Genomic DNA, 12,771 nt, shown 5'->3' with positions numbered 1-12,771 from the left:
TACGATCCAGACTTGTCCATACGATCCAGACTTGTCCATACGATCCAGACTTGTCCATACCATCCAGACCTGTCCATACGATCCAGACTTGTCCATACGATCCAGACCTGTCCATACGATCCAGACTTGTCCATACGATCCAGACCTGTCCATACGATCCAGACCTGTCCATACGATCCAGACCTGTCCATACGATCCAGACCTGTCCATACGATCCAGACTTGTCCATACGATCCAGACTTGTCCATACGATCCAGACTTGTCCATACGATCCAGACCTGTCCATACGATCCAGACCTGTCCATACGATCCAGACTTGTCCATACGATCCAGACCTGTCCATACGATCCAGACTTGTCCATACGTTCCAGACCTGTCCATACGATCCAGACCTGTCCATACGATCCAGACTTGTCCATACGATCCAGACCTGTCCATACGATCCAGACTTGTCCATACGATCCAGACCTGTCCATACGATCCAGACTTGTCCATACGATCCAGACCTGTCCATACGATCCAGACCTGTCCATACGATCCAGACTTGTCCTTACCATCCAGACCTGTCCATACGATGCAGACCCCTCCATACGATGCAGACCTGTCCATACGATCCAGACCTGTCCATACGATCCAGACCTGTCCATACGATCCAGACCTGTCCATACGATCCAGACCTGTCCAAACGATCCAGACCTGTCCATACGATCCAGACTTGTCCATACGATCCAGACCTGTCTATACGATCCAGACCTGTCTATACGATCCAGACCTGTCTATACGATCCAGACCTGTCTATACGATCCAGACCTGTCTATACGATCCAGACCTGTCTATACGATCCAGACCTGTCTATACGATCCAGACTTGTCCATACGATCCAGACCTGTCCATACGATCCAGACCTGTCCATACGATCCAGACCTGTTCATACGATCCAGACCTGTCTATACGATCCAGACCTGTCTATACGATCCAGACCTGTCTATACGATCCAGACTTGTCCATACGATCCAGACCTGTCCATACGATCCAGACCTGTCTATACGATCCAGACTTGTCCATACGATCCAGACTTGTCCATACGATCCAGACCTGTCCATACGATCCAGACCTGTCTATACGATCCAGACTTGTCCATACGATCCAGACTTGTCCATACGATCCAGACCTGTCCATACGATCCAGACCTGTCTATACGATCCAGACTTGTCCATACGATCCAGACTTGTCCATACGATCCAGACCTGTCCATACGATCCAGACCTGTCTATACGATCCAGACTTGTCCATACGATCCAGACCTGTCTATACGATCCAGACTTGTCCATACGATCCAGACTTGTCCATACGATCCAGACCTGTCCATACGATCCAGACCTGTCCATACGATCCAGACTTGTCCATACGATCCAGACTTGTCCATACGATCTAGACTTGCTCATACGATCAAGACTTGGCCATACGATCCAGACTTGTCCATGCGATCCAGCTTTGTGCATACGATCCGGACCTGTTCATACGATCCAGACTTGTCCATACGAACTAGACTTATCCTAGCCTGTTCCAGGCTCTCGGTAGTTATGGGAGAGCGAATAATGCGCGCGGGTGAGCGAGGAAAAAATGTCTTCGTCGTTTTCTCGCTCGCCCGCGTTTTTCGCTTTCCCCTTCAACTACCGAGAGCCTGGAACAGGCTACATAGTTTGCCGTATGTGAAGCACTTTCCCAAATTTTTAGCGTTGTGTCTGCTTGGCACTTGACACAAAAATTCAAGATTTGGGCTGCCAAATATTGAAATTAAGGACTTGGCCTGTTGACTATTGAAGTTCAAGATTTGGATTGCCCACATATGTCCAGGATTGAACGCAAGTACTGAAATTCAAGATTTGTTCTGCAAGTATTGAAAATTGAAGACTTGGCCTGTCAAATATTGAATGCGCTTTTATTTTAGCTGTATGATGAACTGGCATCTTGGAGATGAGGTGACAAGGTTGCATCTGAGGAGGTATTTAGGTAGTAACCACCTGCCATCCCCAGAAAGTATATTATCATAAAACAGCAACTTTTACACAATCAGCATGCAAACATTTTATTTCCTCTTCATAAATAATGGCATCTATAAATCATCAAAATGATGATCTCCATCTCTGTTGTACTACTGCTTGGCAGTAAGTCATTATTAAGACATACAAATTTGTGATCAGCTTACAAACGGGCACACCTTCTTACATAATCAATAAAACATCACACCTGCTTTCAGTGTTAAGTGCATAGCAGCTTTCTATTGACATCCATCTTTCGACGTTGAAACAAAAGACACGGATCGACCGTCTGAACTTGTGTGCTCATTTGCATGAAACCAACAATGGTATGTATCGGTTTTGATTGGCTCATTTCAAACAGCACATCGAAAGACGATGCCGAAAGATGGATGTAGAAAGATAGCTATGCATGTAACACTGAAAGCGGGTGTAAAAAGCTACTACACTATAGTTCTGCAAGCCAGTCCTTCATGTAGATACATTTGCTTGGTGATATAGGTCCACCATCACGGCATTGATCAGACACCTGTAAATGAGATCATTAAAGGGAAGTCAGGCTTACAGTACCGCTCAAATGTAAGTTATCACCTCTCGTCTTGTTTCTCACGAGAGAAACAGCGAGCGTGAGCCCAAACTTTTTTTAAGTCCCAAAGGGATTGTGTGGGGGTGGGGTGGGGGCTCCAACCAAACTAGCCTTCCTTGGGAGTGGTATGTATTCTTCTGGAACAACACACAGGGTTTGAAAAACATGCTACTACCTGTTCATCTGCAACAAGTAGATAAATTCGAAGGGGGGAAGTTATTGAATATTTTTAGTCTTAGGAAGGGTGCTAATTGGAAGGGTGCGCTTATTTGAAGCTGGGCGCTAATTCAAGCATTTACGGTAACGTGGAGGGGGACAGGGGGCGGGAGCCTGGGAGATAAGGGGCGGGAAGCGGGAGGAGAGAGGGCGGGAAGCGGGATTCTTAAGGTGGCGGGAACCGGGAGAAAACGAGTAAAATTTCGCAACATTTCGTTATATTTCGCAATGGACATGGAACAAACAGGAGAGAACAGCTACGGAAAGGGGCGGGAGGCGGGAGTAAAAGGTATGGGAAGCGGGAGTAAAAGGTACGGGAGGTGGGAGGTTCAGACCCCCCTGTCCCCCCCCCCCCTCTCCTCACGGTAACAGTAGTCTTTATCAACCTTGATAGTTGCCTTACCGGGCAAACACCACATGGTGTTCTCATGAGTCCTGTCACTGGCAATAGAGGTTTAAGTACCCTGAAAAGTTTCTTCTGTCCGTTTGATGATGATCTGCTTGAGCTACTGTCAGCCACTAGTGACATTTCTGCTTTTCCATCAAAGACTAATGTGTTCAGAATTGTTTCAATATCACCCTCAGATAGTTGAACCTTTAACCATAAAGAAGAAAGATCATCATGTGATGACAGTTGACTGTCATGGCATCGCCTGGACGTCAACCTTTTGTCCAGCACACTTCTTACTTTAAATCAGGAAATGCAGAGAAAGGACTTGTTCCCGGCAGTCCACTCTTCCAGATTTAAAGAGAAAAGTGCCTTGGTGAGATCAAGCATTTCATCAATTGAAACTGAAAGCCCACCTCTTTGACAACTTAGAGTAAAAAAGCCCATTATGTGACAGACCATCTCAAAAATGGTATACTTACTATTCTCAATAAAAGCTACTCACTTGAGAGGATCGACACTTGCCTGGGAAAGTGGATGAGTGCTTTTATTTTTCCCTGATTTGTAAGAGATTGACAATTTTCTTTAATAAAAAGTTGCAATTTGGTATGCAAACATACGTTATTACTAGCCAGCTCAACAAGAGAGAAAATGGGATTCTGTCACTTGAGATGAGCATCATTGGTTATCTCAACAGCATATGGAGTGGCTACAATTAACAACTCTTTATGCTGAAGTTAAAGCTCAGAATAAAACTTGTAAAGTACTAAGGTTGGAAGTGAATGTTTACCTTGCTAATTCCCAGTTCAGAGATGTACTTCCACACATCATGACATGATGAATATGAAGCATTTCTTTTAGCCAAAGGATCCACATTCATTTTGTCAGCTAACTCAGCCTAGAAAGATTAACTAGTATAATTATTATACACTAAACAAAAACAGAAACACCTTTTAAAAAGTAAGCCACAACATGGTAAAAAATATGAAAAAATATTTTAAAAGTTGACTACATGTTCCAGAAAGTCCAGGGAACTTATAATACTTTCCCCTCTGTCTCCCAGCTTACCGTAAAATTTCAAAAATAAGCCCTCGGCTTATATTTGCTTTTAGTATAATTTCAGAGGTGATTATAAGAATTGAAGCATTCTGATTGGTCGAGAAGCTAGGCTTATGAGGCTATAATCACCCCGTGCGAGGTGATTATAGCTTTGAAGGCTTGGTTACTTAGCCACGCCACCTTTGACATCCAGGGAAGTAAACATGGCCGCTTTTGCTGAATGAAAATTTCTTTGATTTGAAAGAAACCAGTCCAAGTCCTGGATATTTTAAACATTGGGAATTTTTCAAATTAACTACCACGACTTTTGAACCAAAAATATTTTCAAGAGATGGTTCTCAAGGCATTAGAAATGATCGTAAGCACGGCGGTTTTAGCAATCGATGAGAAACTCAGGCAGATCGATTGACCAAACATTTAGTTCTCTTCTCACCGGAGCTACTCATTTTTAGAGGATTTGCACATTCGCTTAGAAGTCATCCACAATCATACAAAGGTAACAGACATCTATCTTTCTCATTGTGTTTGTTTTGTTCCGTTTTATTGCTTTAACTAAATAAATTCTGATTGCAATCGATGATTTAAACTGGTTTACACCGAATGCAAGCGAACACTTGTGTTTGCTGTTTTATCGTTTGCTATCATTATTTTTTTAAGTTCTTGATGATCACCTCTAAAAATTATACTAAAACAATTATTTGCCTCAGGCTCAGTGATTATTGTTGAATAACAATAATCACTTCGCCTTCGGCAAATAATTGTTAAATATTTGCTCAATGTCCTTTTCAGGTGGGCTGTAATTTCAAGGATAGCTTAAATATACTTAACAGTTGATGGGGGAGGGGGGGGGGGTATTTTCGGATGGAAATTTGCACTTCAAGAATCTTTGGGTATCTATTGGGACTCTATACTAAATCTGAAAACTTTTGGTGAATACAAGAATACCAAACGATAGAACTCTCTTGGCAAAAGGAAACAAACATTACGTCATTGTCACAATATTCAGGGGGGCTTACAAGAATCTTTGGCTAATTGATTTTTGTATCCAAATTGGTTTTTTTTTTGGGGGGGGGGGGAGTTGGGGTGGGTAGATTAGTTTTTGATATTAAGGTATTTCTTCCTGTCCCTGCAAACTTTAAACCTGGGTAGACAGAGAGGCACTGTGAGAGTAAAGCGTCTTGCCAAACAACATAACACAATAACCCCAGCCATGCCTAGAACCCAGACCTCTCAACCCAGAGTTCAGTGCTCTGGCCTTCAGCATTTTTTGTCTCCCACTAGCTGAACAATACAGTACAGGCTTGTCAAACTACAGTGTATGCATTGACATAACATACTGTCTAAGGGCCTGTTTATATGGAGGAGAGTTGTCCCTGATAGGAGGGGTTACCCCATTTTTTCCATATAAACAGTTTGGTTATTTTCGCCTCGCCTACCAGGGACAAGTTGACACATACAGAGCATGCGCAAACGCTGCAGTCGACCAAAACAAAATTGCAGATATATTGAAATCGAAGTCGGTGGTAAATTTGTCCAAAAAATGGTCGTGGTCGATGTTTCAGCATTCCTGATTTAAAAAAGGCGGACATAATAGATGTTTCAAAACAACTCTTGCCAGTCTTTTGAACCGGGACAACTCTCCTCCATATAAACAGGCCCTAAGTGGATAACCTACTACTCGTATTTCATACCTTCTGTTCCAGGTACTTGTAACATTGTTGATTAAGCACTTCCACAAACTCAGATTCAAAATCCTGATCACTGTACCAAGCTCCCCCAGTCACTGTTATATCAGGTTCCAAATTAAAAAGCATGTACACTTTTTTCCTGGAAGCCTAAAAGAACAGTTACAAATTTTCACTGGGTATTGCTTCTCACATATTTCCCTTGGCTATATAGTCAAGCCAACTAATAAACCAATTTGTTCCTGAAATTAAGGGTCTCTCCCAACCAGTTTGCATTGGGGTCATATTCTACTGTTATCATCCAAGAAATACTATTGTTCATCAGGCAACATGAGAGCTTGGGGCGAGAGGTTTTATGAGATAAACTCAGAGATGCCAACCTAAAAAAATCGAGATCCGGGAGACCACCAATTTTGCGAGAAGATACCTCTTCTCAATGTCCAAAACGGCACAAAAAATAGAGCTTCGCCGAGTGATCCACAAAAATGCGTCAAATATTTTAAAATTTTCTCCCAGATTTGGCCAAAATAAGCGTGAAAACACACTTTTTTAGGAACTTTCCTTCGTATCCTGGAGATTTGACGACCCGTAAGGGAGACCAGGAGATTCGACCTGTATTCGGGAGACTCCCGGATAATCCGGGAGAATTGGCATAGATGTCAACTCAACATTACTTTTAGGGATGTAGCTAAGAAAACACTAAGCCAGCTCATCAAAAAGCTCAGCTGGCTTTTCTGGCCCTGGCAGCTCTAAAAGTTTTTCTAAGCCTTTTTTTATGTCAAATTTTGGCTAGATTTAAGTTTTCTTTCAGCCGGTGAAATTAGCCGACAGCCTGCTCTTAGCAACATCCCTGTACTCTTGGGCAGTGAACACAGATGGCCTTTTCAAGTATTTATTAGGAAGGCCACAAATTTTAAATGGCACTTTTGCAAAGAGGCTTTTTTGTGCACAGAAAATCACCACCACTAGCTGGTTGGTGCGCAAAGAAAAAGTACACTAGTTGAGAGGGATGCTTTATCAACCACAGATTTCTTTGGAATACTTACAGCTACTGATTTGACAGCTTTAATGAGTTTCTTGCTCTCCAGGTTCTTTACGATCTTGTTGACTTGTGTCATTTGTATGTTACTTTTGTATCTAATGTCTCTAATCCAAATACCTGCAAGATGAGTACAAAAAGCTATAAACGGAAAATTGTCCCTGAATGACAATGAATTTACAGTAACATCTTTAATCACAATAAAATTATATAAAATTATATTAAATACCTTTGTTTTGTGCCTCTTCTATTATTTGATAAACAAGTTTCTCTTGTAAATCAAATCCTTTTGTTTTCCTGTTGAAAAGTTCATGACAAGTTATTAGTTAACACTGAACTGTAAATTCCAAGCAGGAGGAAGGTTTCAAAAGGCGAAGCACCTCCCGCCCCTTACTGGCAGGGGTATATTGCAGAACACAGAATGTAGAACACAGAGTGATGGTCATTGGGTGATTTGCTTGTCGTTCAGCTTTCACTTCGGTTTGCTATCAGTTAGCTTTCACTCCGATGTGCTTGCAGTTAGTTTCACCTTGGTTTGCTTGCCGTTAGCTTTTATTTGTTGGTTAAGGCATCATTCTGTGTTCTGCGTTTTGCAAAAAAAAATCCTGCTGTTTTTCAAAAACAATGCTGGAGTGTCAAGAATAGTTAAAATTGATTGACCATAGGGTATATCAGAATCTGGTAACTGGAACAAGTTTTGTTGAGAATGTTTAAAGGAGAAGTTCACTCCAGAATGGCGATTTATTTTCTTTATGCCAATAAAAAGTTGACACAAAGATATGTTATTCACCAAAATTTCAGCCATCAACGTTTGCTATAACCCTACAAAATCTTTCCCAAAACTTGACAACTGAACGCCGCCATCTTGGTATGCGTGACGTCAAAGAGCTCAGCCTGAAGTTTGACGGGGAAATTTTAATAGTCGAAACTCCTTGTTTTTCTGAATTTCTTGGCGCTCTGTTTGAGCAAAAAGGAGCTGCACAAAGAGACATTTTGTCAAACAAAAGCCACTACGAAGAAACAAGGAGTTTCGAGTATTTAAATTTTCCCGCCAAACTTCAGGCTGAGCTCTTTGACGTCACGCATACATTAACAGCTCCAAGATGGTGGCGTCCAGTTGTCGAGTTTTGGATAAGATTTCGTAGGGTTATAACGCACGTTGGGGGTTAAAATTTTGGTGAATATAAACATATCTTTGTATAAACGTTTTATTGGCGTAAAGAAAATAAATGGCCATTGTGGAGTGAACTTCTCCTTTAAAGGCGTCCATTTGCCATCTCTCCCCAAACCCCTCACATTTGTTCCACTTGCCATTCCTCACACTAATCTCCAATAACCCAATGCCTGTAAAACCATACCAGCTGTCCACATTCCCTTAAGGTTAATTTTCATTAGCAATAGCGTAAGAGTCAGAGGTGTAATTGGAGTTGTAAGAGCACTAATGACCAAGTGAAAATCAAAAATCAGAGTCATAAGCAAAGTCATAACGTCGATGGAATTGAAGTCAGAAGAATCAGAACGTTTCCATTTTCTTCCAATTCTGCTTATGACTCTGTTACTTACATGTATGATCCAGTGAAACCTAGATTGTCGGAGTCGCAAGCAGAATTGGAAGAACAAACCAATCACAATGCCCGGGGGGGGGGGGGGGCACTCAGGAAGCTCCGCCCCAAGCTCTTATCCCTTACCCTTTTATATACCATTTTTGACAGAAATTATACCCCTTTCGTATACCTTCTACTGAAAAAAAGGTACCCCTTTCATATACCTAAAAGACTTTGGCATAGACTTAGAACAGGACGTTTTCTTGTCATTTTTATGCAGCGCTAAATAAATTAAAATAATACAGCCATAAAGTGCGTCTGTTCGAAATATTTTAACTAAAGGCCCTTTTAAAAACCTAATTGCCGGATTTTCATACCCTATTGTATACCAAAACTTGTGAAATCCCTACCCTTTTATATACCTGAAGCCTGAAAAAGGTACCCCTTTCGGGCAGAGCCTCCCCGTATAGGCCATTATATGGAATACCCCCCCCCCCCCCCGGGGTCACAATGCTAGTTCTCATGCCCTCCAAGTGCTTCCTTTCTGCTTGCGACTCCGTTAATCAAGCTTTTCACTAGATCATAAGTGAAGGAGTCATAAGCATGATGGAGACACTAGATTGTAACACCCTGCGCTTCTGATTCAGATTATGCCTCAGACTCCGTTGCTAGTGTCAGTGAAAACCAGCCTTAAAGAAATGGCTTAAACTTACGTTGCTGCTTGTGCATCCTTATATCTGTATAAAAGCTGTGTGCCACTTTTTAGAAGTTCAATCCTACCCTACAAAGCAAAAAAAAAAGCAAAAAAACCTCACGGAAGTGCAAAATTATAACAATATGCTATTTAGTAAAGACAAATTTATATACAGACAAAAATATATTCTTATTTCTACTTAGAATCTAAGTAGACTGTTTTTTTGTCAGTAATTTATGATTCTATGAAAGTCACAGTTAAATTCTTGAACAGTGCTTTTCAACTTGCACCTAAATTTCACAAAAGTGATCAGCCCATCAAAAAAAGGAAAATCACAACCTTTCAGAAGTAAAATTCAAATAAGTTTCCAGAAATCAGTAGGTACATTAATATCTCGAGTTTGGTATCCTGAAAAGCTAAGTTTTGGCTGACTTGACCTATTTTCTTGAGTTTTTTCAGCTGAGAGTCACCTACCATTGAGAGAAGCCTGTTTATAGCTGTAACTCTTTGCTGCGGTGGAATATTTGGCATATCCAGCGATATTACATGGTCTGTTACTCCCTTAGGATTCTCTTTACAAAGTTGTACAACTCTCTCCTCCAAATCTACAGCATCTACGGCTTCTTGCTTGATAACTACGTCTGCGACCGCCATCTTGATTTCTTCTATGCTTGCTTAGTGACCGCGCGATGTTGTGGCTTGGTAACCTAACACATGTGGCGCGAATCTTTCAAAATGGCGCTCTCGAGATGGTCTTTTCAGATTTGTACTTTATATGGCCTGCTACGCTAACTGTTTCCTTCAACTACGTTAATCTCAGGCCAAAGAAACTTCTATGACAATACTGCGTGCCAAAGTGGTTAATTTTGAGCTGTGATGGAGGTAGACGCTACTTCACTCGAAGTGGCCAAGACTTCCTTTCTCTCAATTCTGTCAGGAGTTGATCCTTGCGAGTCTGCAAGTTTTGTAGAGTGGGTTGTTCAGCATTGTTCCAATATAAATACCAATGGGAACACAGGAGAAACCACTAATTACACATCTACGACCTCGGCAGAGAAAAAGTTAAAGAAGATTGTGAAGGATATTAAAAAGAGAGTTCCACTTCAAGGAATCATGGCGTCAGAGAATATCTGTCATCCAGAAGAAGAAGAAGTAAATAATTTATGTTAAGCAGGGTTTATATAAGCCTACGAACGCAGGCGCATTTCCGGCTGTCACTTGTCTCTACCAGAAAATCACCACACAACTGTTGCTATCCACAAGCAACAGCCGGAAATTGCATCTGCGTTTGCAGGCAAGGGTAATATTGGGAGATGTAGGGCTGCAAATGGTCATCAGACATTGCCTAACCAAAATTTGCTTATGTCAGACGGAATCCCAAGTGTGGTCGGACATGATGTCCGGACAATTTTTTGATCGGAAATCATTTTACGGCAACGATGAATAAAAATCTGTCCAACCACAATTTTGTTTTGTCCGACCAAGGTGGTGTCTTAGTAGGACATTTGTCTTTTCAAGTGAAAAAACAATTATTTGCAGCCCTGGACATTCCGAAAATTTTCTGAACCCCTAACCTCCTCTCCACCCCTATTGAAACGCAACCTCTGTCAAATAGGGGTGTCGAATGGTAAATGCGAGACTTTGCGAGAGGACGAGACTGATATCTTTTCTGCGAGCCCGAGACCTTTTTAGCCTTGCAAAAGAAATCGAGACTCCGAGAAGGCGTCAAAGAAAAATTCGAGACGGCGAGACCCCTGAAATTTAGCTAAAATTTTGCGAGACACGCATATTTTGAAGGACCATTTACCACCCCTTCAAATAGCCTGTCAGAATATTCTTTCAAAGAAAGCAAGAATTTGAAACCCTTGGGTGCAATTTTTAAAGCTGCTGACTACAAAAGCCCTGTTTAATGCTTTATTGAAAACACATTCACAGATACCGTCAAAAAGCAAGGGTGTCAGAATCTGGCCATCCATAGGGGGGGGGGGGTGAGGCTGAGACTGTTTGGATAATTTTTGGAATGCCCCATTGACCAGGAATGTGGAGTTCTGTCATTATTTCACTGACTGTAGGGCATAGCTTGAAGCACAATGAAAAGTCAATATATTTAGGGGGGGCATACAAGGGAGGAAGAGGGAGACACCCCAAAGGGAAAAGGGAAAAGGGTAGGTTTCAGGCCTAACCCAGGAAGTGGGAAGTGGAAGAGAAAGGCCATTTTTTTAATTAATTAAATTAGTTATTAAATAATAATTTTAGCAATGCACGGGAGACAGGAGGTCAAGGTTCACAAAAGGTTCAAAAGATGAAAGAAAGAAAAAATACAGTCTAACTTTCGTTATTTGACATAATTTCTGTTTTTTTTTTAATGTTAGATTTCAGAATTTCATCCATCAACTGCAGTTCATATTGACTCATTTCTGTACAATGATGAAGATATTGACGAACTTTGTGATGAAGGAAAAATGAGTCGTAATTACTGTAAAGACTGTGGATCTCACAATACAGCGCCTCTCAGTAAGTAATGCATTCTATAACCACGTAATCACTGGACTATACACATTGTGGATTGGTTTTCTCTATATCTATACTAATAATATACATGAAAGAATTACTCGATTCTGATTGGATAAGAGCAGTGCAGTTCAGTTGTAACACCAGTGCAAAAAGTGTAACACCAGTGCAAATAACACATCGCTATTCTGGATTATGTTTGGCTGAAAGACAACAAGAAATTTTCAAACATTATCATGCTCAATTGACAGCTGTCAAAACAAGGTATCCGCTGACCAGTATCACATGACCAAATCACAGGCTCAGGTGTACACTGCATCAAGGTCATGTGTTTTTTGAAGCTGAACGCTGACCAAGTTACTTTTTACCATTGTATTGCGGGCTCAAAATCTTTTCATATTTATATTATTACTAAGTAATCATATGGTTTTTCTCGTTCGCAATTTGAAATTAATTTGCACTTGTGAGTTTTTCAAAAGCTGAAATTGCATTTGCCGAAGCAGTGAGCTAGCGAAACAGAACCAAAAGTGTTAAACTCTTCAAACGGAAATTCGTGCAGTGCAGACCTATGACCTTTAGAAATTTGGTAGGCCAGTCTTTCGGCTCTATTTAAATCAACACATACATGATACCTCCAAATAATACAGCATATAGTACCCTTCAGAAACAACTGGTAAGCAAAAAAGGTTGAAAGACCGAATTTAATATAAACGGCAAATATACGAATTTACCTCCGATGACATATGAGAACGCATAAATTGCTATTTTTTAATTACGTCACAGACATGGTAGGCCGCTCACGATCCAGCCGTCTCTCTCGGGGAGGAACAAAGACCGGACTCGAGGAGGCGGCGGAAATCGAACCTATCGTGCAAATTAATTACAAATTGAACTCGAAACCGTATGATTACCATATATATTGTGGTTCAATTTCATCCTTGGTACAATTTGGTGTTTTCCTTTGTTGTGGTGTATGGTAATACATGTATATGCTATGAATGTAAAACAAG

General features: G+C 41.0%; 2 protein-coding genes across 2 annotated transcripts; one reads left to right on the top strand and one right to left on the bottom strand.

Moving 5' to 3' along the window:
• Positions 1-2,063: 2,063 nt before the first annotated feature.
• On the bottom strand, positions 2,064-9,937 carry LOC144636838 (DNA-directed RNA polymerase III subunit RPC6-like). Its single transcript, XM_078496047.1, has 8 exons — positions 9,725-9,937; positions 9,270-9,337; positions 7,242-7,309; positions 7,020-7,132; positions 5,980-6,123; positions 4,020-4,127; positions 3,245-3,436; positions 2,064-2,568 (listed from the first exon to the last, which is right to left on the bottom strand). Exons 1-8 carry the CDS (start codon positions 9,902-9,904, stop codon positions 2,488-2,490), a joined length of 954 nt encoding a protein of 317 aa, XP_078352173.1. The 5' UTR covers positions 9,905-9,937; the 3' UTR covers positions 2,064-2,487.
• A 39-nt stretch (positions 9,938-9,976) lies between these two features.
• LOC144636889 (uncharacterized) lies at positions 9,977-11,772 on the top strand. The gene is made up of 2 exons (XM_078496092.1): positions 9,977-10,402; positions 11,623-11,772. The coding sequence occupies exons 1-2, from the start codon at positions 10,127-10,129 to the stop codon at positions 11,770-11,772; spliced, it is 426 nt and encodes a 141-aa protein (XP_078352218.1). The 5' UTR covers positions 9,977-10,126.
• The last annotated feature ends 999 nt before the right edge of the window (positions 11,773-12,771 follow it).

Source organism: Oculina patagonica, chromosome 13 (assembly GCF_052425735.1).
Source record: "Oculina patagonica isolate OP01 chromosome 13, crgOcupat, whole genome shotgun sequence".
Taxonomy (NCBI): Eukaryota; Metazoa; Cnidaria; class Anthozoa; order Scleractinia; family Oculinidae; genus Oculina; species Oculina patagonica.
This window is presented reverse-complemented; position numbering and strand designations above follow the sequence as displayed.

Coding starts and splice junctions, on each gene's coding strand:
- LOC144636889 (XM_078496092.1), top strand. CDS start 10,127: ATGGAGGTAGACGCTACTTCACTCGAAGTGGCCAAGACTTCCTTTCTC. Junction 10,403..11,622: donor GTCATCCAGAAGAAGAAGAA/GTAAATAATTTA, acceptor TTTTAATGTTAG/ATTTCAGAATTTCATCCATC.
- LOC144636838 (XM_078496047.1), bottom strand. CDS start 9,904: ATGGCGGTCGCAGACGTAGTTATCAAGCAAGAAGCCGTAGATGCTGTA. Junction 7,310..9,269: donor AAGGATGCACAAGCAGCAAC/GTAAGTTTAAGC, acceptor ACTTTTCAACAG/GAAAACAAAAGGATTTGATT. Junction 4,128..5,979: donor ACAAGTACCTGGAACAGAAG/GTATGAAATACG, acceptor TAATCTTTCTAG/GCTGAGTTAGCTGACAAAAT.